Consider the following 15,967-nt stretch of genomic DNA (forward strand, 5'->3'; position numbering starts at 1 on the left):
ATCCTTCCGTATGTGGAACACAGTGCTATATTGTGAGCTGATGCAACTCCTGAAAGAGGGCAGTGATGCTAACGATGAGGAAGGCATCGACTAAGTTTGTAGAGCTAGCGTGGTATCGTAGGCCTTTTCAATCACAGTGTGGTTCAGAACTTGTGTCAAGAGTGTCATTCTCATTCACTTTTCCAAATGCAGGAAAAGGGATGGGTAAAGCACTCAGCTGTGTATTCTATCTCAATATTTACTCACGTGTCTAGAATCCACTTAATGAGGGGTCCAGTTTCATTTCTCCACTGAAAGACACTGCCGCTAAGCAACCATGCATAAATGTTCAGAATCTAGATGAGAAGAATGTATAGTCCTTCAAATGGTTGCTCCTCACTAGTCACAGAAATTATAGTGTTCGTCCTGAACATACCAGTAAACGTGAAACATCTGATGTCCGTGGGCATTACAATTTACAAGGCATATAATTCCCCATAAGACTCCAGAATCTACCAAAATTCGAGAGGCAGAATCTCGGTTATTCAATTAATGTATATACTCTGGATGTTGATAAGCCATGAGATGGAGACTACTGTTAGCACACTGTGCAGAACAAAGAAGTGAAGCATAAAGTAGTTCGCTCTATCTACTTTTCCCCATCAGCCAGTCCATACCCCAAACACGTAGAGCTCTAGCTAATCACTGAGGGGGACGAGCAACATTATACAATTACATGAGAAGTAGTTTATTTTTTAGAATTATGGACGCTTACAAAACCATATTTTCGTAAGTTACCAGTATGAGTGTATCGGATACATAACTTATTTTGTAGCAAACCAGTGTTTGTGGGTCATAGGTCTGCCAAAGAATATATCACCCCTGAATTTCATTGTATATCAACGAATAAACCTGTGTTTTTGAGAATCTTCGGAAGCTATCGTTGTTCTTTGCATAACCTACTAGTAGTCTGTAGTAAATCGGCGTTTGTGATTTAGTTACTGTAACAGACATTTTAGCTAATATATTGTGTTACATATAATTTTCGCTTAAAGAGAAGTAGCGCTGTATATTATCTGCATTTACAGTAAATTAACTCTGTTTCCGAGTCTGCTAACAACCACAATTAATCTCAAAACGATTTAGGAAACTAGTAATTTTTACCATGGGTTTTTCTGTTCCATTGATAGAAATCTCGTTTTGTATATTTGCTTCAAATGTTACAGGAAATTAGCAACTTTTTAACTCAACAGATTAAAACATAACCAGCAAGCTTAATTTAAAGTCATTTGTTCACTGCCTTGTAATACACCGCATCTGCCAAAAAGCAGCTCCACTGTGAATGATGTTCTCGAACACAGTATGAGTTAGTTGATGTTCACAAGCAGCTGGAAATCGCCCTGACTACTATCAAACGATTGGCGGCTGCTGTAAATCAGTGTGTTGGAAGAGCTCCTGAAAGTCATGTACCTGTGATACCGGTACCAGAGGTACCTCATCTACTATCCTATCCTGTGGATCCACTCTCTTCCGCAGAAAGTATGGTATCTCTCATTACTCCTCCACTTGACTGCACAGTGGTGTGCCAAAGGTGGATCTGGGCATTCTGTACAGGGTGGATGGAGGACAGGGAGGACTCAGGGTGTTGTATTGATCCCCCTAACCAACAGGTTTGAGGTGCTATCTTTCAATGAAACTGAACTGAGCCACAGAACTCACTTCACTTGCTTTTGAGGAAACCTATTTTGATCTGTGTCAAGAGGAGTCAAATAAAAAAGGGTAATGGTCTATTTAACGTCAACAGTTCCACCGTATGGTGAATGATGGTACCTCTTAAGGAAATAACAGCAAGGGACAGGAAAGAACACCAGGAGCACTCAGTGTGTTTCCCTGGAGAGGTGGGGGGGGGGGGGGGGGGGCTCAGTCAACATGTTATTCCAGTAGCTATTGAGGGAACAGTGTGCAGCCAAACGCAGACTGTGGCACACATTAGAATCGATTATGCCTGTCGTCTGGGCTCTGAGGTCATACTTGAGTCATTCCAGCGAATGGCAGAGAAGATTTAGAAGACCAGCCTTGGGCGTGGAGTTCCAACGAAGCTCATAATTTGCAGCATTGTCCCTAGAATTGATTGTGGCCCTTTGGTTCTGAGTCGAATGGATGAACCGCATCAGAGACTTTGAAGGTTCTGTGACAAGCTAGGATGTGAATTCCTGGACTTGTGCCATAGGTCTGAGAACTGTTGGATTCCCCTAAATAGATCAGGCTGCTACTCAGGTAGCTAATCAGGTGGCACTTCACACAAGTGATCCTTAGATAAGGTGACTCTCCATCAATTCAAGATAACCATAGACGAAACTCATAAGTATCAATGTAAGACCGAATGAACTGCCCCACACAGATGAGAGTTTTAAAATCCTAATCATAAACTGCTGAAGCATTCCCAACAAAGTGCCAAAATTTGAAACACTCATGAAAAGCAGTGAAGCTCACATAATACTGGGTACAGAAAGCTGCTTGACACCTGAAATTGATAGCAATGAGATTTTTGGGGAAAATTTAAGTGTATATCTAAAGGATAGGCTAATGCGAAAGTTGGTGGTGTATTTGTCACAGTACACAAGAAACGCAAATCCACCGAGATAGAAACTAAAGCTGTATGTGAGATCGTTTGGGCAGGACTCAGCATCAGGGGTGGGCATAAAACGCTAATTGGATTGTTCTATCGCCCACCAGACTAATCTCCACCGAGATAGAAACTGAAGCTGTATGTGAGATTGTTTGGGCAGGACTCAGTATCAGGGGTGGGCTTAAAACGCTAATTGGATTGTTCCATCGCCCACCAGACTAATCTCTTGATGTATCAGAAAACTACAGACAGACTCAGTTCACTTTTAAGTAAGTTCTCCAACCATTCTGTAATAATTGATGGACCTTCACCATTAAACAATTAATTGGGAAAATTACAGTTATGTTAGTGGTGGCCGGCCGGGGTGGCCGAGCGGTTCTAGGCGCTATAGTCTGGAACCGCGCGACCGCTACGGTCGCAGGTTCGAAATCTGCCTCGGGCATGGATGTGTGTGATGTCCATAGGCTAGTTAGGTTAAGTAGTTCTAAGTTCTAAGGGACTGATGACCTTAGAAGTTAATTCCCATAGTGCTCAGAGCCATTTTTTTGGTTAGTGGTGAGCATGATAGGACATCCTATGAAACATTACTAAATGCCTTTTATGAAAACTACCTAGAACACACTGTTAGGGTCTTCACTCATGATGGAAGTATTTGGATCTAACGGCAATAAATAGACCTGATCGCTTTGACGATGCCCACGTCGAACTGGTATCAGTGAGCATCATGCAGTTGTATCAACAATGATTAACAAAATACAAAGGGCAACTAAAACAAGCTGAAAGATATATATGTTCAGTAAATTAGATAAAAATTCAATGAGAAAATTGAAACTTTCAGCAGAAGACAGGAGCGTGTAGACTGTAGAGGAACGATGGTTGAAGTTTAAGAGTATAGTTGATATGCACTTATAGACATATACTAGGAGAACAGTTCATAATAGGAGGGAACCTCCACGATATACACTCACTGTAAAGAAACTTCTAAGAAGACAGGGCTATAGACAGAGAGGTGATGAATGAAACGTATTTGGCTGTCAAGAGAGCAATGCATGATGCTTTCGATGAGCACCATAGCAGAATATTGTCAAATGATATTTCACAAAACTCAAAGAAATTCTGGTGGTATGTAAAGGCTGTTAATGGCACCAAAGTTAGTGTCCGGTCCTTAGCGAAGGAGACAGGAACTGAAATTGAAAGTAGCAAAGCAAAAGCTGAAACGCTTGACGACGGTTTCAAACATTCCACTACAATGGCAAACCAAGGATAAATGCTCCAATTTAAGTCTTGTGCCACTGAAAAGATGGATGGATTAAGTATTAGTGCCAGTGGTGTTGAGAAACAGCCAAAATCGTTAAAACTGAACAAAGCTCCATGACCAAATGGAATCCCTATCAGAGTCTATACTACATTTGTAGCTGAATTATCCCCTCTTCTAACTGTAATCTATTGCTGATCCCTAAAACAAAGAAACTATGCCCCATACTTGGAAAAACACAGGTCACATCCGTCTACAAGAAGGGTAGTAGAAAAAACTTCCTTCAAATATCCTTGACATCGATTTGATGTAGAATCTTAGAACACATTCTGACCTAAAACATTATTAAGTATCTTGAAAAGAATGACCTCCTCAATGTCAACCAGCATACATTCCGAAAACATCGATCATGTGAAACCCACCTTGCATTTTCCTCACATGGCATATGGAAAGCATTGGATCAAGGCAGTCAGGCAGATGCAGTATTTCTGCATTTCCGAAAAGCGTTTGACTCAGTACCACATCAACGCTTATTGTCAAAAGTACAATCATATGGGGTATCAAGTGAAACTTGTGGCTGCATTGAGGTCTTTTTTGTAGGGAGGATGCAGGATGTTATCTTGGTTGGAGAGTCATTGGCAGATGTAGAAGTAATTTCGGGTGTGCCCCAGGAAAGTACGTTTTGACCCTCGCTGTTCACTTTGTATATTAAAGACCTTGCAGACAATATTAGTAGTAACCTAAGATTTTTTGCAGATGACGCAGTTATCCATAACGAAGTACTGTCTGAAAGAATCTGCATAAATATTCAGTCAGATCTTGATAAGATTTCAAATTGGTGCAAAGATTGACAACTTGCTAAAATTCTGCAGTTCACTAAACGAGAAGTTGCAGTACCTATGACTATAATATCAGTGAGTCTCTGTTGGAATCGGCCAATTAATACAAATACCTGTGTGTGCAATACTTTGCAGAGATATGAAGTGGAATGATCACAGTCATGGGTAAAGCAAGTTGCAGACGTCAGTTTATGGGTAGAATACTGGGCAAGTACAACCTGTCTAGAAAGGAGATTGCTTAATGTAGCAACTAGGTACAATCACCAAGAAGTTGACATGTCTGGATATGTGGTCAATAATTATTTTAGAATAAAACCTCCAAACAAAAAAAGTTATCGAACTGATGAAAGACGAGCTGAATGGTTTGCAGATTGTGGAGTTGAATGATCAGAAGGAAAATGTAAATAATGCATAAAAGAGTAAGAAATGTATACAGAAATAAAATGGGAAACGTAGTATTTAAGCTCATCTTTTCTGGATTCATATTAGAATAAATAAAAGTGTCTGACAGTCTTAAGTCGTCCTGGAAAAAATAAATTTGCAAATAAAATAGTGTATTTGTATGCAAGGAAAAAATCTGTGTAAATACACCAACAAAAAATATCAAAAATTAGCATTGCAAATTATTATATACAAGAAAAAGTAGCTTTGAAAAAAAACCACTGTGAGATCTGTCATGAGAGACAAATAGCTTTGCAAATAAAGAAAAACAATTATTATACAAAATATACCGAAGAACAAGAAATTGTTAATAATAAAACGTAATGTTAATTTGTTATGTCACTGTTATTATTTCTAAATGCTTTCACGACAGAATAATGTTTATAGGAAAAACCTGAAACTCTCCCCATGATACACATGTGTCGACTGACGAGCTCTACACAGTTTAGTTAGTTATAAATGATGGCAAGTGGGAGGAGAAGAATCTCGGCTCTTACTGGTCCACTGAGTTTTCTGTCATTTTGTTATGCTCCCATTGCATTTTTAATGGCTGAGGGCAACATGACCTCATTGTGATAGTGCAAATATTGGGCTGGAGCTTTTGTGAATGGATAAAATACGAAGAAATGTGGAAAACACGAAAAATTGTGGAAAATACGAAAATCCGTGAAAGATATATAAAACAGTGGCCTCTGCTGTAGCCTCAAATGATGTAATATTAAATACTTATTAACAAGGAGCCATAGCCAAGGATTCAAGTGACGTAATAACATTAGAAAGATCTTAACAAATACACTTCCTACAACCTCTCCCTATGCCATATGGAGGGATGCCTGATCCTCATTGGTCCAGAGATGAGGGTTTGAAAGGGTGAGATGGCAGATGAGGAATGCCTGTGGGTGTCTTTGATCAATTCCCGGTGGTTCCCTGAGTGCCAGGGTTGAGAGGGGGAGGGGGGGCAGATATCAAGGAATCCAAGTGTATAACTTGACACTGGACTGTAAGCTGAGACCGGATGTGGTAAGATCGTTATGTAGGCCAAAACCCACCATGCTATTCTACTGCTAGTCAGCTGTGGCCCATCATATCACAAGCACATATTGATAACTCGGCTGCAGGCTACCGAGACACTGCAACGTTTCTCAATGTCTGTCAAGGTGTTCTGGAAAGAGTGCTCACTGGATGTGATGTGTTGCACGATGTTTACCTGTCCTCATTCTCGGCTTGCTAACCCACTTGAATATACGGTGCAGCTATAGCTAGATTCCTTAGTTCACTAAACAAGCCTCTGGAGGATGGTCTTGCTTTCACACCACAAATAACTGTTGTTTCATGTTTTTTAGCTTGGCATGATAAGTTCTGTATGACATTATGGAATGAAACTAAGCAAAGCCGGCCGAAGTGGCCGTGCGGTTAAAGGCGCTGCAGTCTGGAACCGCAAGACCGCTACGGTCGCAGGTTCGAATCCTGCCTCGGGCATGGTTGTTTGTGATGTCCTTAGGTTAGTTAGGTTTAACTAGTTCTAAGTTCTAGGGGACTAATGACCTCAGCAGTTGAGTCCCATAGTGCTCAGAGCCATTTGACCCATTTGAAACTAAGCAAAGTATGTTAGCTTCTTTATCTTTGAGTCACGTGTGTCTGACCACATTTGCATTGAAAATAGATATTTGTTTAGGTACACAGCAGTTCTGTAATAGGTGCCTCCGACTTGAATTTATCATCAAGCTGTAATCTGAAGAATTTAGCACTGTCTACTTCTTTTGTATGCTTGTCCTCATATTTTAGGCATATACTGGCAGGAAACCTCTTACAAAGTCTAAACTGTATATAATGTATAATCTTTCCCTATTTTTTTCAAAATTTAGTGACAGAGAATTTGCTACGTATCATTTTTAATGTGCATAAAAATTTCCTTAACTGATATTTCTAAAACTACACTTTGCTAATTATTGTAGTGTATGTTTCACCTTAAAACAAAACAGAGTTGGAATCTGGTACTGTTGCTGGTAACAGGTCATTGATATATAGGCTAGAGAACAAAAAGTGAGGGTCCTAAGACAGAACCTTGTGGGACACTATATACAGTTAATTTCCAGCTGGATGACGCTACATAACCTGACTGATTGATTTTCACTGTGAGACAAAACAACAGTGGTTCTAGCTTGAGTAGTAGGAGACCCTTTATTAGTTCTTTATTACATTTCTTCAAGAATTAATTACCTGAATATTCTGTATTTGTGGTATACTTTCATCCCTCTCACCAAACAGTCTACGCTTAGGGGCTTCTTTCTCTGCACCCATCATGTGTAGACGTTGATTAAAGTTTCCATGGACTGTCATTAGTCCTACCATGAGTTCAGTCTGTCTCCATTTCAAACCCAGGATTACAGAACTTCTCATGAAACATGGTTTCTGCATCATTAGCTTGCCATGTTTTTGTTTTTGGATCTAAGTCAAATATTCTGCGTGATGCTTCCTAATCCAGTTTTATCTTACCATCGCCTCAGTAATCGTTAAGACAGGTTCCGGTCCAAGAAATGGAATCATCGCATCTGTCCTGGTCAGTCGAAGAGCTTGTTCATAGGCATTAAGTACTGAGTGATCAGGGATCGGCAGCAGGTTTACCCTGTTGGTCTCCTGCCCTCCCCCCTCCCCTCCTCTAGATTCACAAGAACTTCACAGTATTTTGTCACGATCCTTGATCTCGTTGCAGGTGTTGATACAAATTTCAGAGCTACTTGGCTGTCTGAATGAACATAGTTGCCACGATCCTTGTAGCACATGTGCAGATTCTCCTTCCCACATAATCAGATAACAGATGTTGACATTTGGAATACCATGGCCAGCTTCCCAAGAGAGACTGTTCTCTCTAGTATAGGCTGTAACCTGTATACCACTGCCCCAGCAGCCTTGTCTGTTTTCGACGCGTCAGTAAACAAGACTATGTGTCCTGCAAGGTACGTGGTTTGTTATTCCTCTGCTCCCTAGTTCCAATTTTTATCGTGGAAGGTTTATTGAAGCAGGTGGAAGATACCGTACAGTCAGAGAGCATTTCCCCGGCCATTCCTATATTTACCACATGCACTATATTTGTGTGAGATTTTGGGTACCGTAAAGATTTCCAGTTTTAACATGTATGCCTTTGTCGCTGTCTCCATTGTAACCAAAGGTGTAATGGGTGTATGTCCACCATGGTCTCCATCCCTGCAGTGGCTGTGCGTGCAATTCCGCCTGTTATGTCTAAGCAGGCAAATCTCCACACGCAGCCAAGCTTCTTAGCAGCCACCTTCTATTCTACTTCATTTACCATACCATAAAAAATGGTTCTGAGCACTATGGAACTTAACTTCTGAGGTCATCAGTCCCCTACAACTCAGAACTACTTAAACTTAACTAACCCAAAGACATCACACACATCCATGCCCGAGGCAGGATTCGAAGCATACCATAATAGCCCCATAAATAGTCAATGATCTTATTACAGTGGTGTGTATCCATTACATACTCCTATTGTCACAGGCCCTTCTAGTGCACAAAAGAGCACATGCTGCCATCGAACATACAATACTGGCCATTAAAAATGCTACACCAAGAAGAAATGCAGATGATAAACGGGTATTCATTGGACAAACATATTATACTAGAACTGACATGTAATTACATTTTGCCGGCCGCAGTGGACGAGCGGTTCTGGGCGCTACAGTCTGGAACCGCGCGACCGCTACAGTCGCAGGTTCGAATCCCGCCTCGGGCATTGACGTGTGTGATGTCCTTAGGTTAGTTAGGTTTAAGTAGTTCTAAGTTCTAGGGGACTGATGACCTCAGAAGTTAAGTCCCATATTGCTCAGAGCCATTTGAAGCATTTTAATTACATTTTCACGCAATTTTGGTGCATAGATCCTGAGAAATCAGTACCCAGAACAACCACCTCTGGCCGTAATAACGGCCTTGATACGCCTGGGCATTGAGTCAAACAGAGCTTGGATGGCGTGTATAGGTACAGCTGCCCATGCAGCTTCAACACAATACCACAGTTCATCAAGAGTAGTGACTGCCGTATTGTGACGAGCCAGTTGCTCGGCCACCATTGACCAGACGTTTTCAATAGGTGAGAGATCTGGAGAATGTGCTGGCCAGGGCAGCAGTCGAACATTTTCTGTATCCAGAAAGGCCTGTACAGAACCTGCAACATGCGGTCATGCATTATCCTGCTGAAATGTAGGGTTTCGCAGGGATCGAATGAAGGGTAGAGCCACGGGTCGCAATACATCTGAAATGTAACGTCCACTGTTCAAAGTGCCGTCAATGCGAACAAGAGGTGACCGAGACGTGTTACCAATGGTACCCCATACCATCACGCCGGGTGATACGTCAGTATAGCGATGACGAATACGCGCTTCCAATGTGCGTTCACCGCGATGTTGCCAAACACGGATGCGACCATCATGATGCTGTAAACAGAACCTGGATTCATCCGAAAAAATGAAGTTTTGCCATTCGTGCACCCAGGTTCGTCGTTGAGTACACCATTGCAGGCGCTCCTGTCTGTGGTGCAGCGTCAAGGGTAACTGCAGCCATGCCCTCCGAGCTGATAGTCCATGCTGCTGCAAACGTCGTCGAAGTGTTCGTGCAAATGGTCGTTGTCTTGCAAACGTCCCCATCTGTTGACTCAGGGATCGAGACGTGGCTGCACGATCCGTTACAGCCATGCGGATAAGATGCCTGTCATCTCGACTGCTAGTGATACGAGGCCGTTGGGATCCAGCACGGCGTTCCGTATTACCTTCCTGAACCCTTCTATTCCATATTCTGCTAACAGTCATTGGATCTCGACCAACGCGAACAGCAGTGTCGCGATACGATAAACCGCAATCGCGATAGGCTACAATCTGACCTTTATCAAAGTCGGAAACGTGATGGTACGCATTTCTCCTCCTTAACACGAGGCATCACAACAACATTTTACCAGGCACCGCCGGTCAACTGCTGTTTGTGTATGTGAAATCGGTTGGAAACTTTCCTCATGTCAACACGTTGTAGGTGTCGCCACCGGCGCCAACCTTGTGTGAATGCTCTGAAAAGCCTAATTATTTGCATATCACAGCATCTTCTTCCTGTCGGTTAAATTTCGCGTCTGTAGCACGTCATCTTCGTGGTGTAGCAATTTTAATGGCTAGTAGTGTATATCTTTCATGAGTTTGGTAGCTTAATACACGTCTCTCTCCCACTGACACTTTTTCTTTTCTGTCAAAGCTACAGGTTTAGATCCATTTTGCAACATTTCCTATTATACCGTAATACTCCACTTTACTTAAAAAAAATATTGTGATGCTAACGACTCCAAGAGCTGTAACGGTAAACTCTTTGAACCATTTCAAGAAAAGAAGTCCAGTAAACAGTGGCCGACGTACACGCATAGAGCTCAGTTACAGCAGAAAGACGGTCAGTCCTGCGGGGCCACCCGAAGCGGCTCAAAAACTTTGACACTATTTTTTTGTATGACACTCGTTTTCGAAGTGTTTGAACTATGTGACAAACTGGCCAGATTTCTACAGAATCCAGATTTGAATGCAACCAGAGTGAAACTAAAAGCAGCTCTTGCGGATCTTAGAACTGTGGAAGCGTTTGAAATATTGTTAGGGAAAGCCAAAACATTATTCTAAAAACCTAAATGTGGAAGAACCAAATATCTCACAGCTAAGAAAAATACCAGCGAGGCTGAAACACACAGAAACGTCATCCATTCCGGAAGAAATGTCTCAAAAACGAAGATTTAAGAAAGATGTGTCTCAAATTCTTGATCTCCTTCTGAATAATATTCATCGAAGGTTCAGCCTAAAGGACGTTACGCCACTATCCCAACTTGAAGACATATTTGTTACGATCTCCCAAAGAAATCCTCCATCTACATAACGTTTCCAAGAGTTGCTCGAAATACACGAACACCAACTTTAACCTGTACCGTACAGGATTCATGCACAGTTCAAAAAGCTGCGAATCATTACAGCTGGTTTACAACCATGAAATATATTCCCCGTTGGAAAATAGATTATTGCTGCCCCTATTAGAAAAGAGCTCTTTGGTGTTACGTGTAGGGTTAAAGAATTGGTTTAAGAAGTATTCCCCTCATCATTCTGATAACGATAGTTCCAGCAACGTCATCATCCTCTGAGAAGTCTTTCAGCATATAACGACGACTTCAAATTTGCTTGAGATCAACAATAACACTATCGACACTTACTCCTTCATTTTCAAAACTGGGCGTCAATGAATATATGAAAGAATTCTTTTTCCGAACCATGGAAAGGAAAGCTACGTTTGGAAACAGCATATAAATTTTTTATAGTTTAAAAAGAAACTAAATAAAAGCTTACTTCTTCTACAAACAATAAAAAATTCGACTTTCTTTTTTCCATTAAGATGCGATGCTCAATGTTTATAAAATAATAATGATGATACGATGTTTATCTCTGGCCATTTGATATTAAGGTTCACAGTAAATCTGAACGCTTGTTCGTAAGTGGTCTCAGAACAAGGAAGAACTGATATCTTTCCAGGTACGTGATGTCATTTTCAAGATTAAAAGAACGGAATTGTTTTCAAGAAGCAGAGCCTTTAATACTGGGCCTGTATTTCCGATTTTTAATATTAATGAATTGTTCCTCTCTGTAGAACAACATTGCTCTGGCAGCCTGAACACCATCCCACATTATTTATATACATTTTTGCGTAAAGGTTTTGCTTAAACACGTCTAATTAGACGAACTGTGTGACTAGGTTTACTTGCGTTCCTCCCTCCAGCAATCCGTAAATAGATTTTATTGCCTTTCCCTCGAACCCCTTCACCCCACGTCACCCATCGTCACCACTGAAAAACCAATTTCTACGCAATTGCTGTTCAGATCTTTACGCTTCTCACATACATCACAGATCTGTACAGTTAATTATACAGCTCATAAAGTATGGAAGATATAGTTAATTATCTCCAGTGGCTGGCACCAGAATGAAGGCCTTGTGACAAAATTTCTAGAACATCGTTTGAAAGTATGTTTCAAGAGTACAAGTAGCAAAAACAAAATGAGAGAAAAACGAGCAAATGTCAAGACATGCCGAACCTGATTTATTCGAGAGAAAACAGATCCACAACAAAGGGTGTGAATACTGATAATTTTTTTTTTAATTTTTCACGACTGTCGGATGTGACAGTAAGCAAGATATTAAGTGGGACAAAATTTCGGTTGGAGATCAGCTGTATGCACATGGAATCGTATCGCCACTGGCGTTGTTACTGGGAAATAAATGATGTAAACGAGAGTTATAGCATTCTTTTCAAACAAGCTTCTGCCCTGGACTGAAGCTTCACAAATAACCTACAGTATGTAAACGAAAATGCAAGTTACTACGGCGGTTATTAAGAATGGCGGCTTTCTTCCTTCTTTCACTTAAAATTTATTACCCGTATATTTCTTTCGCGTACGTTGCCTCGCACAATGCGGAAGAGCATTATGTATTCTGAAATGAGAAGTAACTGATGAAACAAAATGAATGTGATATTGTACAACACTACGAACTTATATGACTGCAATGACCTCGATATCAATGGAATAACTTACAAAAAGATAAGGAAACGACATATTAAATCTCCTGTAGCTACTAGTCCGTATACTAAAGTAATAAGACGGAGTCCATTTCTATAGGACGATAGTAGAATATCATTGTTGTTCCAAAATGTGGCGCTCTTCATCTCACAAATATAGCTGAAAGTATATAAAAGCTTGGAATTATATTCTGATACCCAATCCACGTTAATTTTAGAGGTGCTTCGACGAACGAATAGCATTGTTCCAATTTATTATGCTCTTAACAGCGCAGTCTGTACGGTGCGTTTGTAAAATGCACTTACGTAGCATCTAAACTTTTGAATTGGGCGCCAGTAGTTCCGTTCTGACTCGCAGTGGCGCTCCGGGTTTTAGCTTCAACCGTGTTGTCGCAGCGACGAATGGGAGAGCAGGAGCTTACGTATCAGTCCCTGCGCAAGGCAACAGCCGCCATTCGTGTGCAAGACGTGAAACAGTTAAATACGTTGCTTGGGTTTCTCCGCTTACACGAAAAAGAAGGCTGAGAAAGGAAGATGGCCACGATAATAAGCGTAGTCTTTATTTTCACAGCTAACATTTCTTCCTTTAATTATTAAGTGATGTAAATTCACGATCAGTGATATATATTTTTACTTACGCATCTAAATAACAAATCAGACTCCCTACAAAAAAACTTTGTGTTGCAAAATGGCTCACGAAAGTGCATTAACCCAGGCATCAAATATAAAGGATGAAGAAGAAAGGTTTGCATTTCTACGTTCCCAAATTAACGGAACGATTAAAAGAAATATATTATCCTTCCATTTAATTTTAATTTCCATTCTTCGAGAGTGTTGTTAATAATTGTGTAGACCCTTAGCCAAGTAATCGAAATTTTGTGCTAATTAAGAACGAAATTAAGCTGTCGGTGATATATACGGATTTTGTGGGGTCATTGATTTTCATTGCATGAGTGGTTCATGGTACACTATTTTAAAATAATGGCTTAAAATATTGTTTTAAGTTTGTCGTCATTTTATACAGTATGCTAGTAAGAATTTAGAAGATGCTTTGGTGCAGGGCATATACCATTAATGCTTCTTTTGTTGCATGTCAAGTATATTCACAAAATAGGTAAATTTTAAATATGAGGGTAACGGATTTTGTTTTGTGTTCATTATGTTCAAAATGTCGAGATAGTAACTGCTTATGTGGCCATACTAGGGCGTTGTGACGTCATCGCTCCATAGGGCGTATAGTGACAACGCAGGGCGTTAACATGAAAATAGCTCCCTAATAGGCTTCCATCAATTATTATGCAATCTTGATTAATAACTGAGAAGCAAGTAAGCTGCACGATCTTAATAGTTGTTTCATCCATAACGTTTAAGTCCAGACTATAGAATGTATTAACCTGTTTACGTGTCACTACGCTAATTTATCTTCTTGTACAAGCTGTTAGGTTAAAAGTAACCTTTAGTCTTCCGACGACATACTGTAAGTAAGAGATTTATTATTTTTTTTTTAAGAATAGCATTGTGTTATTAAATATTAATAACGTAATATAAGATCCCGTTGTTGCATACAATGCTCGACGTAGCTTTTTTTTTTCTTTGCACATGTTTTAAGTTATGTTATTATGTCTTCATACTTTTTTGCGTACATCACGTGCTGCATGACGTAAGTGACGCGTTGCCTCATTCCGTCCTGAAATTGTGTTCGGAAATGTCCACCTGTTTGTTAGGTCTTAGTGTTCTGCACTTCATCTGTCCTGTTGTACGAGTCAGAATGAAGCTTAAAAAATTATTTTTCACTGCATGGACGTATTGTCCGCAGAAATGTCCTACGTATTTCGTACCCACTTATTGTCCGCAGAAATGTCCTAGGTATTTCGAACCCCATTCCACTTTCTTTTTTTCCTTTTTATAGTGCATAGAGGGAAAACGCTTCTACATTAATGTGGATTTGTTAGGCTAGGAGTAGACAACAAAAGACAATTGTAATTGAATGACCTTATCCCATCCCTTCGCGGCGCGGCGTATAGCATTTAATCGCTTACGACGTGGTCGGTTTCTCAGGTAATACGCTAATCAATACCATAACAATGTTGGAATTGTGTAGCAGTATGTCGTAGAACAACGTATACGGAAAAATGTAGGGAGTACGCTCGTACTGATTTCTTTTGTACAATTGATTTTTCTCACAAAAAGTCTGCTTTTTACGAGTTAGTTTTAGGGCATGAAATAGGGTATCGCATTACTGGTTACGTAACGTAAATTACTCTTTATTCTCAGGTGCTTCAGGAACTTCCATTTAATAAACTGTGTCTCATTTTGTAACGTAATATACTGATCAACTGTAAATTAATCCGTTCGACACGTGCAAGCTACGACAAAAATTCGTTAAATGCAGTTATTTGTACGTCTGTTGTTTATAGTCTATTAATATGTGCTGTTAACAACAGCAGAGTTTTTATATGCAGTTATGTTAAAGATTCGAAAAACATTGTAATACGGGTTCAAATAGTAATATTAACTTGAGTGGGGGGGGCGGGGAGAGGAGAAAGACACATACGCGTGAATTACACTTTGATTGACATCTTTGGTGAACATTTGAACTGTTTTTTTTTAAACTGTGTGCTGTAAGAGCTCAGTGAACAATCTTTCATCGGTCTCTTCCCCTGCTCGGTATGTCTTCATTTCTTTCCAGCTAACATGACATCTGACACGCTTGGTGATAAGAGCGTTAGAAAGCAAATTGAACTTTATACTGCAGTAGGTGTACAGTTAGGGAGAGGCGCGTTTGGAGCTTAGATTTTACGTACTGTTGACCATTAGAAGTAATGCAATTTATTTGCCTGATGCATTGACGTCCTTGGACTTGCACTGCGTCGGTAGTCGCTAGAAACCCTATTCAAAGAACGTTGCTTCTATTGTCAGCGTGAAGTACCCGCATTCACGGGTCTTTGCGAATTATTTATGGTCATGGGCCACGAAGAGATATTTCAATAGATTCGTAGAAACTTCGTTGCAGTGCATAAATGACGCGCTCTTAATTTAAGAAAGAAACAAATCACAGTTATGCAAAATTGAAACTCAGAATCAAGATAACTGTTGTGACGATGTCATCAGTGCGTATCGTGAATTGTAACACTGTGAACATGTTTATCAAGTCGCGTATTCCAGTACAGATAACGAAATTCTATCATAGTTAGCGGCGGATCTTTCGTAGTATTCCGCAATAATTT

The 15,967-nt window shown here is 40.3% G+C and overlaps 1 protein-coding gene across 2 annotated transcripts in view; it reads left to right on the forward strand.

Annotated features, from left to right (window-relative positions):
* Positions 1-13,210: 13,210 nt before the first annotated feature.
* The window catches only part of LOC126203486 (protein suppressor of sable), an 81,666-nt gene continuing 78,909 nt past the window's right edge, over positions 13,211-15,967 (forward strand). The window contains exon 1 of one of the 2 annotated variants that reach the window (XM_049937809.1): positions 13,211-13,484. In XM_049937809.1, the coding sequence (XP_049793766.1) occupies positions 13,429-13,484 (56 nt within the window). In that variant the 5' untranslated portion in view covers positions 13,211-13,428. Of the gene's footprint in view, positions 13,485-13,654; positions 13,704-15,967 lie in introns of those variants that run through there. The other variant, XM_049937811.1, reaches the window with a different exon arrangement.

The sequence above is a fragment of the Schistocerca nitens genome, chromosome 9 (assembly GCF_023898315.1).
Source record: "Schistocerca nitens isolate TAMUIC-IGC-003100 chromosome 9, iqSchNite1.1, whole genome shotgun sequence".
NCBI lineage: Eukaryota > Metazoa > Arthropoda > Insecta > Orthoptera > Acrididae > Schistocerca > Schistocerca nitens.